The following is a 24,750-nucleotide window of genomic DNA, read 5'->3' as shown; positions in this document are numbered from 1 at the left end:
GTCAGACACCTGTAATTATGTGGTTGCTGTTTTGTACATAAATCAGGCTGTTGGTTTTCTTGATTGATTTGTTTGACATATTGTCATGACGGATCCTATTATAGCTTGCTATGTAGTATGGGTTTTGCTCATTGTTGTACAGTGACTTGTAGTTGATAACATCTACGTCATTTGGTCTGGTGGATAGTTTTCACATTGGCAATCATTCCACATCTCTTTTATTTTACATTACTTTCTAAATCTCAATTTAAAACCAATTGTTCTATAAAGTTTTGTTAAGTTTTGAAACAATTGTATAATTCATTCTATACCTGGATATCTTTATACTTTTTGTGCCACTGCCTTATGGAATCACTATAGACATGAACAAAAAATCTCATAGTACCATGTACAAATACATGCCTTATTAGTAAAAAAAAAAGCCAACAACAAAATTATGAACCATAACACACCAAAAAGTATCAATTAAAAAAAAAAAAAAATGGACAAAAACCTACAAAACATGTTGTTCTCTTACTGATTTTTGTCTCACCTGTGCTGAAAGTTGCAGAATGTGAGACATAGGGATTACAATCCTACTGCCACGTAAAATATTTATATTAAGCTTTATACATTTTTTGTGTATTTAAGAGGGTAAAAGACCTGGAGGCTTCATACCTTATGTTACCGAGTTTCTGTTTATCATATATCCATTGTCCTTGACCTCATTTTCTTGGTTCAGCAACTGCTTGAAATTTTTAAAAAAATTTTTTGTCATGTGAATTTATCACTTATTAAAAGTAATAATATAACTAAATTTGGAATATGGGTTCTTTGCAAGGTCTACATGTCTGTCAGACAGGGTTCCCCAGACCTGACTTCGACATCATTTCATGGATCAGTAATCAAGTTATGTGATTAGGTCCGTTTCTTAGATACTGTAAGCAATATGTCAATTATATTTGGTGTATGGAATGATTGTAAAGTGCAAATGTCTGGCTGCCAGGTTTCATCTGACTTTGATATCATTGTCATACATTGTAGTTCATAGGTTAATGTTCTATTTTCCAGTTTAAGTCTGTTTCTTAGATACTTTAAGCTGTAGGTCAACTATATTAGGTGTATGGAATGATTCTAAGGTGTACAATGTCTGTTTGGCAGGGTTGATATAACCTTGAACTCATTTGGATCATTAGTTATGTTAATTTTAAGTGTACTTGTGGTAAAACCCTCATATTACAGGCTTTCAACATAAGTTCAATAATGATAAGTAAAGCAGGCAACACATTTCATTGTGTCAGCATTGAAGTGAAATAGATGTTTTATTTCCTGTGATTTCAATTCTGTTAACAAATACAGCATAATTAAGTATACAATGTTTATAATATGACGACATATTTTTCACTGAGTATATGGCATTGATGCAGTACTTGAAGGCTGTCTACCATTAGTTGTTGTTTCGTAGTTAATTGGTATATCAGTTCTATTCTGTTCTATCAAGTTGTAAAATTCATGTTCATTATTTACTCCATACAAAGGTACACCTTGACCTAAAGTATTATAAACCTGTCCTGAATTTTGAATGTTCTGTATGTTTGGCATATTATAATTATTATAAGGTAAATTGTTCATAGTTCCATTGGATCTCACGTATGGTTGGATATGTGTCCCTGTAGCCTGATAAGAATAGTGATGATTTTGTAGATCATAACTCGACTGTCTCTCCATTTCATTGCTTGTATTTTGATAAGAATGGTGAAGATGTTGTAATTCAGAACTTGATTGTCTCTCTGTTTCATTGCTTGTGACTGTTTCACAAACTCGTTTCTTCTTTACATATGGTCTAATGTTAACTGATAATTCAGTGTTATTAACAGTCTTCTCGTCACTGACATCGTACTTGTTGTGTATATCAGTTGTGGTGTTTGACATGCCTAATTCTTTCCTGAAGAATATCCTGAAAGCAAATAAGGTAAAGTAAAGTTTCATCAATATCCATCCAGCCCAACAAATCTGTTCTCACACAATAGGAGTCAAATCTCTGTTCCATCAGAAATAACCTGTATTCTAGATCTAAAGACCAGCTGTCTTTTCTTGAGATTGCACCAAGGTCACAGGTCAATTAGCCAAAATGAACTTCAGGCAAGTGGCAGGTAAATTTTCAAATTGCAATTTTTCATCATAAAAAAAAAGTATGTGCACAGCTCATAGTGGAAAAGTTTGACCCATTTACTAAAACGTTATTGTTCTTTTATAAACCATGCATACTTATCTGTTTAAAAGATTCAGTTAAAAATGTGTGAGTCTCCAAGGAAGACATGGGTAGCCTTTCGCCCCCAAATAAAGAACTAGGTAGTAGTGAATAAACTCTCATGTCCTACACCCCAATATAAAGTGAAAAAAAGATTATAGTGACCTGATGGCATAGTTTTTTTTCTGTTTACTTTAAGGTTTGATTCCTAGCTATGATTTTAGACATATATTTTTTTGCACAAATCTATTTTTAGACTGACATCAAAATATACAGGGATTTTCCATTTTTCATATGTGACCATATACACAAGTGAAGTTGCAATGGGATATGTAGTATTGTATTAAGCATCTTGAAAACACTTTTCTGCACAAATTTCAGTCCATTAGGATCACCCCTGGTTTCCAGTGGTGGGTCTGTGTTTCTCAGTCTAGTTTTCTATGTTGTGTTTTGTAGACTTGTTTGTCTTTTCATCTTTTTTCATTATTGACATGGTGTTGTCAGTTTCTTTGACATAACTTTTGAATGTCCCCTTGGTTTAATCTGCTTTTTTTTATAGTAACTATGACCTTAACTTTCGACCTTGTAACCTCAAAATTAATAGTGACCTTCCTCTCTTTATGTATGTGATCATATATCCAAGTATGGTTGCAATCCAATATAAAGTATTGGAGTTATCTAGCATCCAGAGACAAAAACTAAATACCCCCCCCCCCCCCCCCACCCCTAAACTACTTTATAGCATGATGTAAAATAATAATATAAACAGAAAAAACAACGTCCATTTTTTGGTATGGGAAACCCCAAAAATCACTCAGATAAAATATTCAAATAGCAGGACAACTTCATATTTTGTAGAAGAATCAGTGCAAGTGGTGGAATACTGTCAATCTATTTTCAAGGACTTACATTAGCAAACTAATAAAATTATAGTTGAACATTTATGCAGGTAGAAAAATCTTTGAAAATTTGGTTGAATTCTGTCAAGCTGTTTTGAAGGAGTTATGTATAAAATAAATGTGGATAGTGTCCACATGTGGACACAGATGATGTCCCCTCTTGCATATCATATAGTTATAAAGGGACATAACAGAAGAACGGTAAAAGTGACGCTACCCAAATTTTAACTTGATCTGAGTTTTGTGGTAATAAGCATTGTGTGTAAGTCTCATAACATTTGGTTGAGGCTAACTTAAGATGGGAACAGAAACTAAAAATTCAGCAATTTTTCTATTTGTAAACACGCATAACTCTAGAACAGTTGTGTATAAGTTTTATAACATTTGGTTGAGACAAACTAAAAAAAAATTCAGCAATTTTTATGTTTATAAAGGGACATAACTCAAGAATGGTAAAAGTGTCGCTACCAAATTTCGTGCGTAATCTGTATTATAAAGTAATAAGCATTGTGTATAAGTTTCATAACATTTGGTTGAGGCAAACTAAAGTTAGAAAACGGAAACAAAAAATTTGTGCTTGATCTTAGTTTTGTGGTAATGAATATTGTGTATAGTTTTCATAATGTTTGGTTGGGGCAAACTTAAGTTACAGAATGGAAACTTAAATTTTTGCAATCTTTCAATTTATAAAGGGGCATAACTCAAGAATGGTTAAAGTGACACTACCCAAATTCAACTTGATCTGTGTTTTAACAGTGGAAGTCAAAATTAAACATTGCATTGTATAAAGCATTGATTGTAGTTGATTCAACTATAATCATGGACAAAGGAAGATAAATCCAATTTTAAAAATTACTTCATATTTAGTAGAAAATAAAAATTTTGCAATTTTTTCATTTATAAAGGGGCATAACTCTAGAACGGTTAAAGTGACCTCACCAAAATTCAAACTTGATCTGTGTTTTAACAGTGGAAGTCAAAATTAAACATTGCATTGTATAAAGCATTGATTGTAGTTGATTCAACTATAATCATGGACAAAGGAAGATAATTCCAATTTTAAAAATTACTTCATATTTAGAAGAAAATAAAAATTTTGCAATTTTTTCATTTATAAAGGGGCATAACTCTAGAACGGTTAAAGTAGCCCCACCAAAATTCAAACTTGATCTGTGTTTTGTGTATAAGTTTCATAACATTTGGTTGAGGCAAACTCAAGTTAGAGAACGGAAACCAATTTTGGGACGTACGGACGGATGGACCTACTCAGATTGTTGTCTCCTCCCTGTATTCCATACTCTCCCAAATGATGGTAACCACTGTGATGATAAAGAACCAGATCGGTCAAACTTGGCACCTACTCTACCTGCTGGTAATTTTCTGGTTTTCTCTTTTTCTACTGCAAATTAAAACATTGAGAACAATTAATTAGTAAGCTTCCTTAACTATATCATGAGTAAAGACATACACCTTTATTAATTAATGAACCTTTAAATAAGTCACAGGTTCACAACTTTATGGCAAGATTAAGTTTATTTTTGTTGCTGTTCAACTCTCTCTTGTAACAAATCTGACCCAACAAATCTGCAGTGTCCGTAGGACCATTATTATTTATAATACTTATATATAATACTTACAATGTTTATTATAATCCTCTATGGTAGGACCATTATTATTTTTAATACTTACATATAATACTTACAATGTTTATTATAATCTTCTATGCTAGGACCATTATTATTTATAATACTTACAATGTTTATTATAATCTTCTATAGTAGGACCATTATTATTTATAATTCTTACAATGTATATTATAATCTTCTATGGTAGGACCATTATTATTTATAATACTTACATATAATACTTACCGGGTACAATGTTTATTATAATCTTCTATGGTAGGACCATTATTATTTATAATACTTACAATGTATATTATAATCCTCTATGGTAGGACCATTATTATTTATAATACTTACATATAATACTTACCGGGTACAATGTTTATTATAATCCTCTATGGTAGGACCATTATCATTTATAATACTTACAATGTATATTATAATCTTCTATGGTAGGACCATTATCATTTATAATACTTACAATGTTTATTATAATCTTCTATAGTAGGACCATTATTATTTATAATTCTTACAATGTATATTATAATCTTCTATGGTAGGACCATTATTATTTATAATACTTACAATGTATATTATAATCCTCTATGGTAGGACCATTATTATTTATAATACTTACAATGTATATTATAATCCTCTATGGTAGGACCATTATTATTTATAATACTTACATATAATACTTACCGGGTACAATGTTTATTACAATCCTCTATGGTAGGACCATTATCATTTATAATACTTACAATGTATATTATAATCTTCTATGGTAGGACCATTATCATTTATAATACTTACAATGTTTATTATAATCTTCTATGGTAGGACCATTATTATTTATAATACTTACAATGTATATTATAATCCTCTATGGTAGGACCATTATTATTTATAATACTTACATATAATACTTACCGGGTACAATGTTTATTATAATCCTCTATGGTAGGACCATTATCATTTATAATACTTACAATGTATATTATAATCTTCTATGGTAGGACCATTATCATTTATAATACTTACAATGTTTATTATAATCTTCTATAGTAGGACCATTATTATTTATAATTCTTACAATGTATATTATAATCTTCTATGGTAGGACCATTATTATTTATAATACTTACAATGTATATTATAATCCTCTATGGTAGGACCATTATTATTTATAATACTTACAATGTATATTATAATCCTCTATGGTAGGACCATTATTATTTATAATACTTACATATAATACTTACCGGGTACAATGTTTATTATAATCCTCTATGGTAGGACCATTATCATTTATAATACTTACAATGTATATTATAATCTTCTATGGTAGGACCATTATTATTTATAATACTTACAATGTATATTATAATCCTTTATAGTAGGACCATTATCATCTATAATACTTACAATGTTTATTATAATCTTCTATGGTAGGACCATTATTATTTATAATACTTACAATGTTTATTATAATCTTCTATAGTAGGACCATTATCATCTATAATACTTACAATGTTTATTATAATCTTCTATGGTAGGACCATTATCATCTATAATACTTACAATGTTTATTATAATCTTCTATGGTAGGACCATTATTATTTATAATACTTACAATGTATATTATAATCCTCTATGCTAGGACCATTATCATTTATAATACTTACAATGTTTATTATAATCTTCTATAGTAGGACCATTATCATCTATAATACTTACAATGTTTATTATAATCTTCTATGGTAGGACCATTATTATTTATAATACTTACAATGTATATTATAATCTTCTATAGTAGGACCATTATCATCTATAATACTTACAATGTTTATTATAATCCTCTATGGTAGGACCAATTTCACTTCTGTTATGTGTGTCTCCCTCTCCTTGAAGCCATGGTGGTAGAGCATCTGTATGAACATTGTCTTCAGCTTCCCCTAAATTCTGTCATTGTTAAAAGAAATATCAACATTTCACACTGACAATGTTAACCTGAGCATCTATTTTATCAGTTTATGTTTATACTGTTTATAATTTTTATAAAGACAAATCTGAGATTTTTTTTTCTTGGCAGTGCAATTGCTTAATTCTTTTCCTGATCAGACATTCATTTAAGAAATACATCAGAATTACAGACTTATTTATATATTAATCTTGCCAATGGAGATAACTTAAGCGAGTACAATTCAGGGGGAGATAATCAGAGGATAATTCTACAAATCAATCAGTTATATAGCAGTATTCATATTTCTTGAAAAATAAATACAGCGATCTATATTTTTATTACAATGAAAGTGTTTATATATATATATATCAATTTCTTTGTTTATAAATCTTTTAATAATGTCAATTTACAAATAAAATGATTTGGTGGTGAGAAAACTTTAAAGACACCTGCGAGATCATCTCTAAATCAATTTTTTTTTTTATCAAAAGATTAACATACTTAATATAATGTTTTAAAAAGATACAAATCTAGTGGCATCAGAGAGAGACAATGAAACCTACCATAAATATCCTTCTTTTAGAATGATGCTTATTGCCCTTTCTTCAAAAATATGCTCTGCCATCTTTGATTCAGTAATAGTCATTTTCTTTTTCATTCTACACAAAGCTGTTTTCATTTGTTACCTTTATCTTTCGTAAAACCTCAAAATTTTAATACATGTAAATTGATTTTAACAATACTCACTGAAGTTCCAATAAAAGTCAGTCCATCACCATGTGCTGACAAAGTTGCCTTCCTCTGGACATTTGGAACACTTCTGGGTTCATTACTTCTAGAGCTTGTTTTATTGTTTCTGTCTAACTGTGGCTATTTTAAATTCAGGAAAATGTAATGTCACCAGCAAAGATATGTTCATTTAATTCACAAAAAAAGGCTTTTGTGAATTAATATACATATGTATTGAATAGCCTTAATTCAAGTTTATTCCTTTATAAAGTTAATTTTGTGTATTCATTGATTTGTCCTTTTCATTGAAATAGAAAGACTAAAGCTAAAAAGCCAGTAATTGATTAAATAAATTGCTACATAATGTTATACTAGTATTTGCTAAATTTATGGTTACAGAAAATAAGAGTACACTAAATTAGGATCATTTCCTAAATATCTGTATCCAGTTTTTGTAGGGAGAAACTGAATGAAAAACTATCTATACTTAGGGCTATTCCAGAAAAAAATGTATGGGGGGGTTGGAAGGCACTATATATTAATAATACATGGGTGATGGGTATCAGAGCAACTTTTCGAGCAACTTTTCACACTATAATGCACTATGATTCTCCATTACAATTGTCTGGGTTGTGGGTGCTGACAAAAACTGCCTTCCAACCCCCCCATACATTTTTTTCTGGAATAGCCCTTAGCTTAAACTTAAACCAAGGCTACCAAGCTTCGACATAATGATGATAAAAAGTGACTAAATACACTAAAAACACTTCCACAAAGATAATATTGCTAGACTTAACAGTAAATCAATAAAAATTTCTAATTTTGTAATTCTTGATGACAAATGTAATCCTCTAACTTTTTAACATCTGATGGTCCATGTAATACTATGAAATCATTCAAATAATATACACAAGGCACAGTCTTTAAAACAAGCCCTGCAGTTGTTTGCATATTGGAATGCAATCTTGGCACTGAACAAAACCAATTTTAAAGATATCATGTAATCTTTTGTTGACAAATCAAGCATCTAAATCTGCTGGTAATGTTTTTAAATAACTACAGGAAAACAAATACTGTGGGAATAAATTTTCATGGATTGAGGAAAAATGGTATTTTTGTAGATTTTTTATTTTTATGTATTTTCTCTTTTTTGGTTACAAGACATCAATCAATGTCAACAATGCAAAACAACACCATATTATCTTTCTCATTTTATCATTTTGTTATCCATTTCAACTGCTGTACCATTTTTAGTCTTAAAAAATGAACCACTGGATGACAACAATTAAAATTATGCTCTCAAATATGGTATCCTTTTTAGGAATTCATCCGCTATAACATATATATTTAGTATAGACCAAACCAATTATTTTTACAAAATGGATACAGGCAACAGACAGACAGACCTCAGACATGAATTCATGGCACATCATTCTCCTTCTGTTATCTTCCTCTTCTATGTGTTTAGATTCCTAAAAATAAAATTAGTGATTGAAATCACTGACATAAAGATAAGAAGAGTTCAGTGCATAATTTCTATGAATTTTGACTTTATATTTATAAGAAAGCTGCACTGAAAAGGCAATTTTTTTCAATAACAATAAATTGCTTCGCCGAGCACAGCTGGATACGACCGTAGAGGTCCAACCCTGAACAGTTGGGGCAAAAATGGACACAATATTCACGCTTGATAGAGGTCTGAATTTGGATTTTAATTCAATATTTGACACATAATAGGTTTCTGACACAGAATAACTGTAGTCAAAGAACTTAGAATTGGTTATATGATTTGAATTTATATTCAATTTTTTGCTTTTCTGCAATACACTATGCTGTTTTTTTTTTTACCCCCCTTCTTTTTCCAAATTTTTTTAATCTCAATTCAAATTTCCAATGTAGTTTGCAACCATAATAACCCATTTAAATACATCATTAAAGTCTTAAAATAGAAAATGACATACATAATCATAGCTAAAATTAATTTACCTTAATCAACTTCTATAAATGAATTGACAGCTAATCACCTCTAGACAATACAACATTTCTTTAAATACATAATTTAAAAGCAGTGTAAGGGAGGTAATTCAAAGTTTTGTTTGAATTACCTCCCTTACACTGTAATTTGTACTTAAGTAATTGTCCAAGGACACCCTTGTTTTTTCTCACTTTTTTGCCCCTTATTCCTAAACGGTTTGAGCCATAACCCCCCTAAGCCAATCTTAACCATCCCTTTGTGGTATGGAAACTTGTAGTATAATTTCAGAGAGATCCATACACTGTTCCACAAGTTATTGTCATGAAACTAGAAAAATGCTTATTTGGGTCCCTTTTTGGCCCCTAATTCCTTAACTGTTGGGACCATAACCCCCAAAATCAATCCCAACCTTCCTTTTGTGGTTATAAACCTTATGTTTAAATTTCATAGATTTCTATTTACTAATACTAAAGTTATTGTCCGGAAACCAAAAGTCTTTGGACGACGACGACGTGATACCAATATACGACCGCAAAAATTTTCGCGGTCGTATAAAAAATTAAGTAAACTAATTTTATTAAAATTTTCCAAAAAAATTTACAGTTAAAAACATAAATCAAATTCAATGAAGGGATTTGAGTTATGTGGCTGTCATCCCATCAAGATTTTAAAACTTTTCTCATAAATCAATTCAATGAAGGGATTTGAGTTTTGTGGCTGTCATCCCATCAAGATTTTAAAACTTTTCTCATAAATCAATTCAATGAAGGGATTTGAGTTTTGTGGCTGTCATCCCATCAAGATTTTAAATTTTTTCACATACATCAATTCAATGAAGGGATTTGAGTTTTGTGGCTGTCATCCCATCAAGATTTTAAAACTTTTCTCATAAATCAATTCAATGAAGGGATTTGAGTTTTGTGGCTGTCATCCCATCAAGATTTTAATTTTTTTCACATACATCAATTCAGTGAAGGGATTTGAGTTTTGTGGCTGTCATCCCATCAAGATTTTAAAACTTTTCTCATAAATCAATTCAATGAAGGGATTTGAGTTTTGTGGCTGTCATCCCATCAAGATTTTAAATTTTTTCACATACATCAATTCAATGAAGGGATTTGAGTTTTGTGGCTGTCATCCCATCAAGATTTTAAAACTTTTCTCATACATCAATTCAATGAAGGGATTTCAGTTTTGTGGCTGTCATCCCATCAAGATTTTAAATTTTTTCACATACATCAATTCAATGAAGGGATTTGAGTTATGTGGCTGTCATCCATCAAGATTTTAAAACTTTTCACATAAATCAATTCCAAACAATCTGCTGTCAAAATACACACAGATGCTGGGGGTACTCAAACAATCCACAATACTTTTTTGAGGTGAACTTTATTCTACATGCTAACTAAATACTATACCATTTTAAGAGTTTGTCTTTTTCTTTCTTCATACTTTCTTAACTTCAAAACTGTAGTTTCTTTAAATCTGGAAGAGAAATAATGCACATCTTATATCTTAAAAACAAACTTTTCTACAAAGTCATATATTCTTCCATAGGTTTGGTTCCTAAGATTGTCTGGCTTCTGATGTTTTATTGTTAAATCAGCTCTTCAATCTTCTATTAGGTTTTAAATTGGTTGCATTATAATATCATTGAAATATATCCACGGGGTTCTTGAGAAGTGAACCTAAATATAATTATTCAAAGTCATTCGAGTATGCAAAATTCCTGAAATGTATTTAGTTGTTTTGGTTTGCCCTTTGAAATGTACAATACACAAATATGTAGTAAATACATTATATATCAGTCACCATACAATCAATAAACCTTTTACCTAAAGAGAACTAACTTTTATCAATCTTAACATTGTGTAAATATTTCACATTATGGTATGAAATTCAGAAAAATGTATCCATTTTACAACAAGCAAGTTTATGTTAACTCTGGAATGACAAAAAGGAAAATTGTCAATACAGAAAAGGGAAGCTCACTGTCAAAAAAAGTGTCATTAATCCTCACATTGTATAAAAATTTTATAACATTAAAATAAATAAAATACGAAAATACCTGTTTTGCTGTGAAAAATGTTTGATAAGACAATAACCTAATTTGTTTGTGTTCTATTTTTTAACTTTACTTCAACATCAGTTATTTTCAAATAAATAATATCTTCTGCTTACTTTATTAGAGCATCTTGTGACAGTAAAAACTGTACAGCTTGTTGCTTCTCTTCATCTAATCTATGTTGTCGTAGAAACATGTAAACAGATGTTCTGTGGGTATCTCTGTAACAAAACAAATAATCATCATGGATTTCAATTATCAATTCACATATCATGCATATATTTTTGACAGATTTGAGAATTTATTTATATAAGTATATCCGTAACAATTCTGAACTCATATTGATACTCAAATAGAATCAGTAGTAACAAATTTAACAAGAATGCATGCATTATTGTGAAAAGCATACCTCCAATTGTAATTCAAAGTATGAAAATAAGAGGAAGAGGGTGTCTGCCAGATCTGAAAAGTGCATCAAATTTGCAACTCATCACTGTTCAGCTGCTGATCAAATCTAAAGTCATTCTGTTCAGAAGTATTGGACAAATGTGTGACGAAAATTTTTAAGTTCATTCAACATTGTCATGATTGTGAAAAATTCAAAGTATTGGCAAACAAATCTAGAAGGTATTTGAAAGATCTTAAAAATGCTCACACATTACAACTCATCATTGTCAAGATGCTGACCAAATATAAGGTCATTCTATCCAGTAAATTCTGAGAAAATTGTGATGAAAATATTTGCTGGACAGACAGAGGGACACGGTTATTGCAATAAATCCCCCACTCCTAGAGTGTTAATAATTACCATTATCGTTGAAATAATTTGAAGATGTGAAGATGTTCTTATTACATTACTGGTATGTATGTAAACAACTAGATGTATATAAAAAGTGCACCATACAGAATATTCTTGAACTTACAGCGCAATGTGTTCCAACAATCCTCCAAATTTCACCATAAACACATCTAGCTGTAGATGTTTGTCAAATTCATCCACACAGAAATAACACCAAAACTTTGCACCAACCTCATAACCAGAGTCTTGTATATCGGGACTGTCTAATGTAGTTTTAGCAAATTTCACCTGAAAGAAATAAAATTTATAATGAAACTAGCATGGTTGACTGTGGATTTTGTACACTGTATTATTGTTTGTCAATGCAATGTGCATATAAATTTGGAAGATGCGTAGACTTCATAAAAGACTTATAGTATTGTTTGACTAATGCTTTAAATTTAGGTGCCAAAATAAACAAAGTTAGGAAAGAATTTTCGAGAACCTCCCTTTTGTGTAATAATTATGGTATATTAACAGCAACAAGGATCCTTTCCTAGATTTAGACATTTCAGTTTTACACCAGAAAATCTACACAAAATTTTACGACAAAAGGGATGAGTTTTCTTTCCCTATTGTTAATTTTCCTTTTTTGGATGGTGATATTACTTTGGCACCGTCTTACGGTGTTTATATATCCCACTCCTTTGCTATGCCCATGTCTGTAGTGACATTTTGGATTTCAATGAGCGTAATTTAATTATTACTGGTAAATTATTAAGTCAGGGATTTCGTTACCACAAATTACTTAAAACCTCTACTAAATTCTTCCATAGATACACAGATTTGGTTTGCAAGTTTGGCTGTACCTGTAAAAATATTATTTCAGACGGAATAGCACTTTTCAAATTTTACAGTGTTGTTGTGCGGAGCCCAGAAATTTATATACGATCCAGGTAAACTTATCAATCCTTTAAATAAACTTTTTCTAAACATGCTAAAAGGTTACCAATGCAACACTGTAATTAGATCTTTGAATATTGTTTTTATTGGTATAAATATCGATTCAGTTATCAGTAAATTAAAACCGTACTAAATTGTATTGTTATACACATATGCAATTTCACGGTACTACAATAATAAAATTAAACTGAGTAGACTGTATCAAGTGAAACTCAGGTGTTTGTTTATTTTATCATCTTCTGAAAGACTAAGAAAGAGTGGACAGCAAAATCCAGTTAAGTTAAATAAAGTGCATTTGAATTTTATTTATCTAGGGCTTTGTATGCCTTTAAATGTTTCCAGATGCACAGGTTCATCTGCACTCAAGAGTACATTTTGTGGTGTATACACAGATATTTGAACAGGTTCACATTGACCTTGAGTGGGATAAACGACACAAAATTAAAAAATACAGTAGTGTCCAGTAATTCCGCCCGTCCAGTAAACCCGCCCACTCCCATTTCTTCCGTAATTGTCACTTCCGTGAATATTTCGTCTGCTATTTTATTCATAGAAACTGTACATATCATCACTGCATGTCAAATTTTAAAGAAAAATCCTTTATAACGAAAAATTTCAAGTAATATATATAATACAGTTCCTAAAGCTAATGATAATCATATTATTGCTTACAAAACTCATTTCTGACTTGAATTTTTTTTTTTTATTATCTGGAATCTCGTTATAAGTGGTCTATTAATAAATAGAATACCTTTTCCTTTCACAATTTTGTAATAAACTGACCCACCATACATATTTACTGCGCATGGGTGGATTTACCGGACAAACACATTTCGGATAAAAACACGGATGACCCACTTGTTTTGTTGACATGGTTGATTTTAAAATTTATTTCAGATATTTTTGGGGAAATGAGATAAACTACTCAAAGTTGATTTGTCAGTGAATCGATTTATATTAAATTTGATACAATTTGTATATAATTAAGCAGAAATACATACGATCAAAGCCTTATGTGGGCGGATTTACCGGACTGCATGGTAGCAAAAGTTTGCGACTGAGTATCATTTTTTTTAAAAAGCAAGATGGAACCTTGTGTTATATTAAGATATATACATGTAGGTCGCATTTTTTTTTCAGAAATAAGTGCCTGTGTCACAGGCTGTGAATTTAGCTAAAAAAAGTATGAATAGTATTAGACTTAGTATGAATAACAATAATTTATTTTATCACTTCTACGCGGGTGTTCAAATGACAACCTTTCCAGAAAACTTTTGAAGAATTCTCATAATTATTGATTGGTGCTTCTTGGAATATACATGTTTCTTCTTCTGTTTGTGGCTTATTTTGCAAAAAGAGCAATATTGAAACTGTTGTCTCAAATCCATTTTTGAAGAGAACAAGCCAAAACAAATAAGGTCCCGATCATGTCTTTGTCAGACTCTTCAATGTGTACTATCTATATTTTGCATTTCATTTGTTATGCATTTTCGATCATTATTTTTTTATTTCAAAAATGACAATATACTTGACTTTACGGCCTGCCTTCTGATGTAATGAGTATTTTTTTTAGTTCGGAAAAGATCCACTTAATTTAAAAAGTTTCACTTCCGGTTGAAAAAATCAACAAAAAAATCTGTGGTAAATATTCTGTTTATTTTAATTATTTACATTACACCACAGAAAAACTGTCATGCTTATTGTCGAATGATGGTTTTAAAGCTAAAAACTGTCATTTCACACAGTGTATTAAAAAAATTAAACAGTAACAACAAAAACTGGGACCAATATGGCAATAATTTAATTTATGAATTAGTCCTGTAACAGGATTGCTTCCCTTGAGTAAAAGATACTTAGCCAGCCGCTAGAAGTTGATCTAGGGAAGTACTTCTTTAGCTTAATTGGTAAGAGCTCTGACTTGTAACACAGAGGTCCTGGGTTTGAGTCCTGGAGGAGACAATATGTGATTTTCTAACAAGAATCATGCTCTTTGGTATCGTCAGATCAGTCAGATCATATGATTCCGTATGTCATATGAATTTTCGTACTATGCATGCTTTTTCAATGGAAATTGTGACAACATAATGCATTCTAAATAGCACAAAAAAAAAACATAATACGAGGATAGATAATGACAGCATAGAAACCGCAAAGTCAACCAAAATCTAATTGTAAAGCAGATCTGTATAGCAACAATTGGGACTCTGTTGGGATTAATTGTGTTTTCCCTCCCCATTTTAATACAGCCCATAGGGATTCTACAATGTACCGATATTATGTATAGAATATGTGTTCCAACAGGAACAGATATTACAATGTATTACTGCATTGTTTATAACACAGTTTCTAGGGGAACTTCTGTTAGGCGGATCAACTATGTATGCTGTACATGTTAACCTGTCAATGTATATTTGTTCCACCAAACAGAAGTTCCCCTGGAAACTTTGTTATGAGCAATGCCATAATATCTGTTCCTGTTGGAACACATATTCTATACCCTTTATTCCGTTAGGAAACACAAACTGTAATATTTGTTCCAGTGGATATAATATTACAGAATATTTCTTCCACTTTGAACTTATATTATGATGGAACTTCTATTTCGTGACAAACTTATCAGGAGTATGACAATCCTGTTTTCAGGGGTCTCCTCCTGTTTAAGGGATAAAAATCCTGTGTATCAAGATTGAAATTTTTTCTGACACCATGTTGTACTACGCTTTTAACAAATATTTATTATTGAACATGTTGAAGACGTAAAAAGTGTATTGAACATATTCTATGTAACTCACATTATGCAACTTGTGTAGATTTTGACCCTGGTCTGATGCAAATAAACAAGTGATAATAGTTGATTGAACAGTCAATAGGTGATAGGATATTAATTACTCGATATGGCTTCTGTTTATGACACACATCAAGGATGATTAAAGGTAAATATCAGCATGACCAGCATTGATAAAAATGTGGAACTTTGTTGTCAAAACATCAATCAGATGATCAGAAGGTTTTGATGCAAAAAAAAAACAACATTTAATAAACTTTCAAATCATCAAAGTTATTCTCACTATTTCACATTCCAAAGTTGACATTGAGAGGACCTTCAGCATGCTTAAAAAGATCCAAACTAGCAGCAGGAACACCCTTGACTCAAAGATAATTCACAGCCTCCTCAGCGTTAATATTACATGTATTAACAAGTACACAAACTTACCAGTACAGAGCCATGTACATGTATAGCAAAGGCAGCCAAGTCAGCATGTACTTCTTACATGTCTTACATGACCCAGTGTTCCAAGACCAGTGCTTTAGCATGTTTAGTTATTAAATAACAATTCACAATGTCATTGTAATATAGATGGTGCTTTAGCTAATACATTTTGACAGTATTTGAAACAATGAGGATGTTAATTTTTCTAGCAAGATGGCTTTATTAATGCGTAAAAACCATGCATAGCTATTGTATACATGTATCATGTATACATGTATCTAGGCCAATGAAATTGAATGCAAATAAAAAAGATGAAGCATGAATAAAACACTTTAATATTCTCTTTGTACTCAAACATGTTAAAGGAAAGGTTAATTCATAGAACTTTATTTAAACAACAACCAAGACTGCTTGAAGCTACAGAAAAAAATCACATAGACACCTTATAGTTGGGTACATTGGCTGAAACTTTGGGAATGTGTTTCCAACCTGTCAAATAAAACATGATGTCTGTAAGTCCCAAAAAGAAGACCACAGAATTTATGAACACCTTGAAAGGCACAGAACTGCTTACTGGAATTCTTAGGCCATGCAGAAAAAGATTGTTGGTTCCCCTTAACCCTGTTGGTTCTGTTTTTATCCTCCAGGTCAATTCTTTTTTATGCCCTTGCCGTAGTGGAGGGGGCATTAAGTTTTACCCTTGTCCGTCTGTACGTACGTCCCGAAATTGGTTTCAGTTCTGTAACTTTAGTTTGCCTCAACCAAATGTTATGAAACTTATACACAATGCTTATTACCACAAAACACAGATCAAGTTTGAAGTTGGGTGGCGTCACTTTTACTGTTCTAGAGTATAAATGGAAAAATTGCTGAATTCGTTTTTTGTTGCCGTTCTCTAACTTAAGTTTGCCTCAACCAAATGTTATGAAACTTATACACAAAGCTTATTGCCACAAAACACATTTCAAGTTTGAATTTGGGTGATGTCACTTTTACCTTTCTAGAGTAATGCCCCTTTACAAATGGAAAAATTGCTGAATTTTTCATTTCCGTTCTCTAACTTAAGTTTGCCTCAACCAAATATTATGAAACTTATACATAATGCCTATTACTACAAAAGACAGATCAAGTTTGAATTTTGGTGGTTTCACTTTTACCGTTCTAGAGTTATGCCCCTTTACAAATGGAAAAATTGCTGAATTTTTTGTTTCCATTCTCTAACTTAAGTTTGCCTCAACTAAATGTTATGAAACTTATACACAATGCTTATTACCACAAAACTCAGATCAAGTACGAATTTGGGTAGTGTCACTTTTACCGTTCTTGAGTTATGTCCCTTTATAACGTTATATGCAAGCGGGGGCATCATCTGTGTCCCATGGACACATTCCCCATTTATTTTTTAACAGATTAAGAAAAGCCGAGACTCTCTTTCAAGATAATTATCAATGATGCTTTAAATGTCTGATAATTTCTAAACATCTATATTTCATTTATCATTCTTAAAGTTTAAAATAGCTTATATCAGAATATAGATCTGTAGATCATGATATAATGTCAAACAAGTTTTTTCAAGAATTTCCTGTCACTGTCAGCATGGTCAGTGGTTTAAGAAAATATTCTCTATAGAGCAAGACTGCATATGCCTTGTTTGATTCTTTGCAACAACAAAAATGAAACTAATAACCTGAATAATAGACCATTAGAAAGAGGTTATCTCATAAAGGGAATAATTATTTGACCAAAAATGTATTTAAAGTTGGCACAATAAGGCAGACCTATTAATTATTGTTTATAATCACAACTGAACAGGAAAAAAAATGAAAATCCTAAATGAATAAAACCTGAATCACAGACCATCAAAAGAAGTAATCTGAAAAATGAACAACTGTTTGACCAAACTTGTATTTAAGATTTGAAAAAGAACAGATTTAAAGTAATGAGCACTGGTTACAAACCTAAGGTTTTGACTATAATACTTGAATGAACTTTTTTTCAGAATTGTGACACTATAAAGATTCTTCAAAATGCCAGGTGCTGTACTAGAACGTCCTAAACTGACCAAAACAATGTATACAGCACTGAAAAAACATATTATGAAAGAAAGAGAGAAAAAGAAACAAGGTTTGTTCAATATTTTTGCTTTTCATTGTTTTCATTGAAATGTGATTTGCCATTGTATTAGCTTTTAAATTTTTTGATTTTTTATACATTGTGACTTGGATTGAGAGTTGTCTCATTGGCATTCATACCACATCTTCTTATTTATATTTTCTCATGTTTCTGTACATTGCAGCTTTTACATGCTTTGAAAAATAATACACTGAATTGCAAACAGGTACATTCATATTTATCATTCTTATGTATGTAAAGTCTGATACATTGAGGAGCACCATGGCCACCATACTTTTTATACTTCTATAATCATGATAATTATGAATTAAAAGACGATATGGATTATCTGTCAATGAGACAATATAACGAAAGAATTAAAACAAAAGAAGTAATGGCATAATTATAACAAAATAATATAAGAAAAAAAAATATGACAGACATAAACCAACGACAACCACTGTACTACAGGCTCCAGACTAAGGACAGGGATAAAGAGTTTGGCAGGGTTAAACGTGTTTGTGAGCACCCAATCCTCCTTTAACTTGGTACAACGATGTAACTCACTCAACCCTCCCCTAACCTGGGACAAGGATGTAACTCACTCAACCCTCCTCTAACCTGGGACAAGGATGTAACTCACTCAACCATCCCCTAACCTGGGACAAGGATGTAACTCACTCAACCATCCCCTAACCTTGGACAAGGATGTAACTCACTCAACCCTCCCCTAACCTGGGACAAGGATGTAACTCACTCAACCATCCCCTAACCTTGGACAAGGATGTAACTCACTCAATCCTCCCCTAACTTGGGACAACGATGTAACTCACTCAACCCTCCCCTAACTTGGGACAACGATGTAACTCACTTAACCCTCCCCTAACTTGGGACAACGATGTAACTCACTCAACCATCCCCTAACCTTGGACAAGGATGTAACTCACTCAATCCTCCCCTAACTTGGGACAACGATGTAACTCACTCAACCCTCCCCTAACTTGGGACAACGATGTAACTCACTCAACCCTCCCCTAACCTGGGACAAGGATGTAACTCACTCAACCCTCCCCTAACTTGGGACAACGATGTAACTCACTCAACCTTCCCCTAACCTGAGACAAGGATGTAACTCACTCAACCCTCCCCTAACCTGGGACAAGGATGTAACTCGCTCAACCCTCCCCTAACTTGGGACAACGATGTAACTCACTCAACTCTCCCCTAACCTGAGACAAGGATGTAACTCACTCAACCCTCCCCTAACCTGGGACAAGGATGTAACTCACTCAATCCTCCCCTAACCTGGGACAAGGATGTAACTCACTCAACCCTCCCCTAACTTGGGACAAGGATGTAACTCACTCAACCCTCCCCTAACCTGGGACAAGGATGTAACTCACTCAACCCTCCCCTAACTTGGGACAACGATGTAACTCACTCAACCCTCCCCTAACCTGGGACAAGGATGTTGTTGAGATTGTCGCGGGAACATAACGTCTGTACTATTGTACTTGTCCATTGTCGACGTCGTATTGTCAGTGACGTCGCCTTGGGCGGAAATACGTTAGTTGTATATAAAATGTAATGGCTGAACAGTTGTCTTTATACACATTGCCTAACTATCATCTATATTTATGGTACCGTGACCAATGAATCTCGAAAAATTGAAATCAGTTCGATCTGGGAACAGAAGCGCTGTTACCAGACTATTCCGCAGATTAGATGAAGCAAAGGAGAATACGAATTTCGATGAAGAAGAAGTCATTGCAACGCTCGGAAAACTTGTGCAAAAACAAACATTGTTTGAGGACTTAAATGAACAAATTCTTAAGTTAACAGAACCGGATGATGTGGAAAATGAGATTATTTAGTCAGATGAATATTCAGTGACTATGGAAACGAAGATTCGACACATACGTAAGTTCATACAAAATGTCAAAACCCCGCAGTCCCGTCATATTGAATCACATACTACAACTCACACGTTAAATCCAGAAACTATACCGTTTGTTCCAACGCACAACATAACCAACCCACACAACGCACAGTCCTTTGAAAACCCGTCTGTACAAGCCAGTCACACATTTAACACGCAACAAAGTACATTTTCGTCAACTAGTAATCAGAGTCACCGCCTACCAAAACTTTCGCTTCCAACCTTCTCAGGCAACATTTTAGAATGGCAAACTTTCTGGGACTCATATGAGTCGGCCGTACATCTTAATCTGTCACTTACAAATGTACAAAAATTTAATTACTTGAAAGCACAGCTAGAACATGAAGCACTAGGATCAATAGCAGGTTTCGCACTAACAAATGTAAACTACGATGAAGCCGTAAATTTGTTAAAAGAGAGGTTCGGTCAACAAGATAAAATCATAAATGCATACATGCAGGCATTATTAGAAATTCCTTCGCCTAGAAATCAGTTAACAAGCTTACGAAGTTTTTACGATAAAATGGAAGGTTACGTCAGGGGATTAGAAGCTTTGGGTCAAACACAGGAAACATACGGCACGTTACTTGTTCCCATTATTATGAACAAATTACCCGGGGAAGTCAGAAAACATCTCGCGCGAGAACACAGAACAAAAACTTGGGTATTACGGGACCTCCGTAAAAGCATATTAGACGAGATAGATATAATGGACGCAGGACAAGAGATAGAGTCAACACACAATTTGCCCACAACATCGTCTTTCTTTGCCGGAGCGAAATCGCCGAAGTCCAAATCTTACAAGAATATTGAGACTAGACCTTGCGTTTTCTGTCACGAAATACACGCACCTACTCATTGCAGTAAAATAACCGACACAGAATCCCGTATGAACATAGTAAAACGTGATAAGTTATGCTTTAATTGCCTTGGTAAACACAGACTAAACGAATGTAAATCTAAACACACATGTAGACATTGTAATAAGAAACACCATACAAGCTTGTGTAATGTACGTCTAACAAATAGCATAAAACCAGTCCATGAGGTAAGCCATAGAAACGGGGGTAGTAACTCAGCACATACGAATTTCCGCGCGAAAGATAATCAGAGCAGCAACCCGCAAAACCCACTATCTTCAAATTCGACAAACGTTCACCTCGTAAATGATAGTCATACAACGGAACAAGATACTACCATTTTGTATTCACAATCGACAGAATCGCGTTCAAATGTACTTTTGAAAACCGCCGTAGCACAAGTAGGGTCGAATCAGCTCTACACCGAGACAAACATTCTTTTTGACGAAGGAGCGCAAAGATCGTTTTTAACGCAGAACTTAGCGAATAAACTCAAATTACAGATAGAGGGAACAGAGATAATACATTTATCGGCATTTGGAGATGAAGAGAAAAACGCGAGACACCTAGAAAAGACAACAATCTATCTGAAAACCGATGCAGGACACGTATTGCCAATCAAAGTACTGATAGTACCGATGATAGCCATGCCTCTACAGAATCACATACGTAATATTGATACACAAAATGGTTATTTGCGTGGTTTAAAGTTAGCGCACACGATGACACAGCAAGATTCATTCGAAATATCGTTGTTAGTAGGCGCAGATCACTATTGGGACATTGTAGAAGACCATATAGTACGGGGAAACGGTCCGACCGCCGTGAAATCCAAGATCGGATATTTGCTTTCGGGACCTACATACGGTAAGAAAACTAACACGTCGAAAACTAGCATGTTTAATGTTCTAATATCACACAAAGTTGAAGAATACAATCTAGAGAGATTTTGGAATTTAGAATCAATAGGAATAAATAGTAAGGAGGTAGACGAAGACGGTGATGCATATATTAAAGCCTATCAGGACAGATCAATTGAGTTCCGAGAAAATAAATATTTCGCTAGGTTACCATGGAAACAGGATCATGATGAATTGCCTACAAATTTAGCAGTCATGAAGAGAAGGACAGAAAACGTCATTAAAAGACTTACTCAAAACCCAGATATGTTAAAGAAGTACGGGAACATCATACAAGAACAGGAACGTAGGGGATTCATAGAGAAGGTGGATGAAACAGCAGAAACTTCAGAAAAACTACACTACATTCCTCATCATCCAGTACAGAAGGAATCAAGCACTACGCCTATCAGAATTGTTTACGACTGCAGTTGTCGCCAGTCGCCTAATTCGCAAAGCTTGAATGACTGCCTCTTGGATACACCGCCGAAGCTAAACGACCTGACAAAAATTCTGATGAGATTTAGAGCCAACCCTGTCGCCATAACAACGGATATTGAGAAAGCCTTTTTACATGTAGGATTAAACGAGGATGACCGAGACGCTACACGTTTCTTGTGGCTAAGTAACCCATCCGACCCAACAAGTTATTTACAGACTTACAGGTTCAAATCCGTCTTTTTTGGAGCGACTTGTTCACCGTTTATACTAAACGCCACAATACTGAAACATTTACAACGTTACAACAGTAAAACAGCTACATTGATGGAAAGAGACTTGTACGTGGACAACATTCTGACAAGTTTACAGAACGAGGATGAGGCTGATACGTATTATAAGGAAGCGAGAACAATGATGAAAGACGCCGGATTCAACCTACGATCGTGGACGTCAAACAGTCAGAATATACGCAAGCTAGCCAAGACGGAAAATGTACTAGATATGGACATAAACACAAAAGTACTTGGTATGTTATGGAATAGCAAATCCGATGATCTGATGTACCAGAAATGTGATATTCCAATACGAGACATTGTAACAAAAAGGGAGATTTTGAAACATTCGTCGAAAATATACGATCCACTTGGAATAATCAGCCCGGTAACAATAAGAGCAAAGACACTAATACAGGATCTATGGAAAAGTGGACTGGATTGGGATGAACAAGTTCCGGAAAACTTTAAGGCTACTTGGATTAATGTAGCAAGCGACTTAGAGAAAGCGACACAAATTGTCTTTCCGAGATATTATTTCTCCGGTAATTCTACTTCGGAACAACTTGAACTACATGTATTTTGCGATGCCAGTCCAAAGGCGTATGGAGCGACCGCATATCTGAACAACGGAACCGAAACTGCGTTAATGATGGCAAAAAGCAGAGTAGCGCCAGTGAAAAACCTAACATTACCGCAACTAGAACTTATGGCCGCGGTTATTGGAACTAGACTAGCGTCACATGTACAATCGACTTTCGAATGTAAAAACGTGGTTTTCTGGTCGGATAGCTGCATAGTATTGCACTGGTTAAAATCATCGAAACCGTTAAAACGATTTATTGCGAATCGAGTGAGAGAAATAACGGAATCTACAAATCAACATGAATGGAGATATTGTCCAACAGAATGCAATCCAGCCGATCTCTTAACACGAGGAATTAACGCCGATCAATACATCGATAGTGTCATTTGGAAAAAAGGACCAAATTGGTTAACGGATCGCACAAAATGGCCAGAAATAACTCCCACAAGTAAAATGGTAATGACAATTACAGGAGAAAACGACGAAGAGGAATTTCTAAACAATGAAGTTCATACTGATCACTATGGTATTAGTAACGTTATAGACATTTCGAAATATGGGACTTTCAGGAAATTGATTCGAGTAACCGCTTACGTTCAGCGGTTCATATCTAACTGCCTATATACCAAACATCGGAGAAAAGGTGGAATTTTGACGACATATGATATAAATACCGCGGTGCGTTCATGGATATTAGATTGCCAAGAATCTTCATATTCAGCCGAAATAAAAAGTTTAAAGGACACACGAAATAAAAACACAATGAAATTTCCAAGAATAAGACAATTAGGACTCTTCATAGATGACGATGGTTTTGTGAGATGCAATGGAAGAATTCACAATGCACCGATTTCAGAGAATACCAAATTTCCGTACCTTATACCTGCGAATCATCCACTTACCAAACTGATTGTGATAGATGCACACGAACGTTCACTCCATTCTGGACTTAATGCTACGCTAACTTTTGTACGACAATCGTATTGGGTACCGACACTTCGACAATTTATTAAGAAGTTATTGAATAAGTGTGTAACTTGCCGCAAAGTTATGGGAAAATCTTACAGCAAACCGGACCCGCCACCGCTTCCGAAAATAAGAGTACAGGAAGCCTCGCCATTTACCGTCACAGGGGTCGATTATACAGGCGCTTTATACGTAAGGGATCAAGAAGGAACTTTAAAGAAAGCGTATATATGCTTA

At 33.3% G+C, this 24,750-nt stretch overlaps 2 protein-coding genes across 4 annotated transcripts in view; one reads left to right on the top strand and one right to left on the bottom strand.

Annotated features, from left to right (window-relative positions):
* Window positions 1-1,283: 1,283 nt before the first annotated feature.
* LOC127700779 (centrosomal AT-AC splicing factor-like) lies at window positions 1,284-14,622 on the bottom strand. Its single transcript, XM_052204432.1, has 9 exons — window positions 14,487-14,622; window positions 12,410-12,573; window positions 11,603-11,707; window positions 10,840-10,906; window positions 8,853-8,918; window positions 7,465-7,587; window positions 6,596-6,716; window positions 4,396-4,528; window positions 1,284-1,936 (listed from the first exon to the last, which is right to left on the bottom strand). Exons 1-9 carry the CDS (start codon window positions 14,613-14,615, stop codon window positions 1,381-1,383), a joined length of 1,464 nt encoding a protein of 487 aa, XP_052060392.1. The 5' UTR covers window positions 14,616-14,622; the 3' UTR covers window positions 1,284-1,380.
* A 188-nt stretch (window positions 14,623-14,810) lies between these two features.
* The window catches only part of LOC127700781 (G protein pathway suppressor 2-like), a 30,056-nt gene continuing 20,116 nt past the window's right edge, over window positions 14,811-24,750 (top strand). For 2 of the 3 annotated variants that reach the window (XM_052204437.1, XM_052204435.1), the window contains exons 1-2: window positions 14,811-14,868; window positions 18,438-18,562. In XM_052204437.1, coding sequence (XP_052060397.1) covers window positions 18,466-18,562 — 97 coding nt within the window. In that variant the 5' untranslated portion in view covers window positions 14,811-14,868; window positions 18,438-18,465. Of the gene's footprint in view, window positions 14,869-15,024; window positions 15,132-18,437; window positions 18,563-24,750 lie in introns of those variants that run through there. The other variant, XM_052204436.1, reaches the window with a different exon arrangement.

Source organism: Mytilus californianus, unplaced genomic scaffold (assembly GCF_021869535.1).
Source record: "Mytilus californianus isolate M0D057914Y unplaced genomic scaffold, xbMytCali1.0.p SCAF_5, whole genome shotgun sequence".
Taxonomy (NCBI): Eukaryota; Metazoa; Mollusca; class Bivalvia; order Mytilida; family Mytilidae; genus Mytilus; species Mytilus californianus.
Note: the sequence above shows the minus strand (reverse complement) of the source record. Positions and strands in the feature narration are given on the sequence as shown.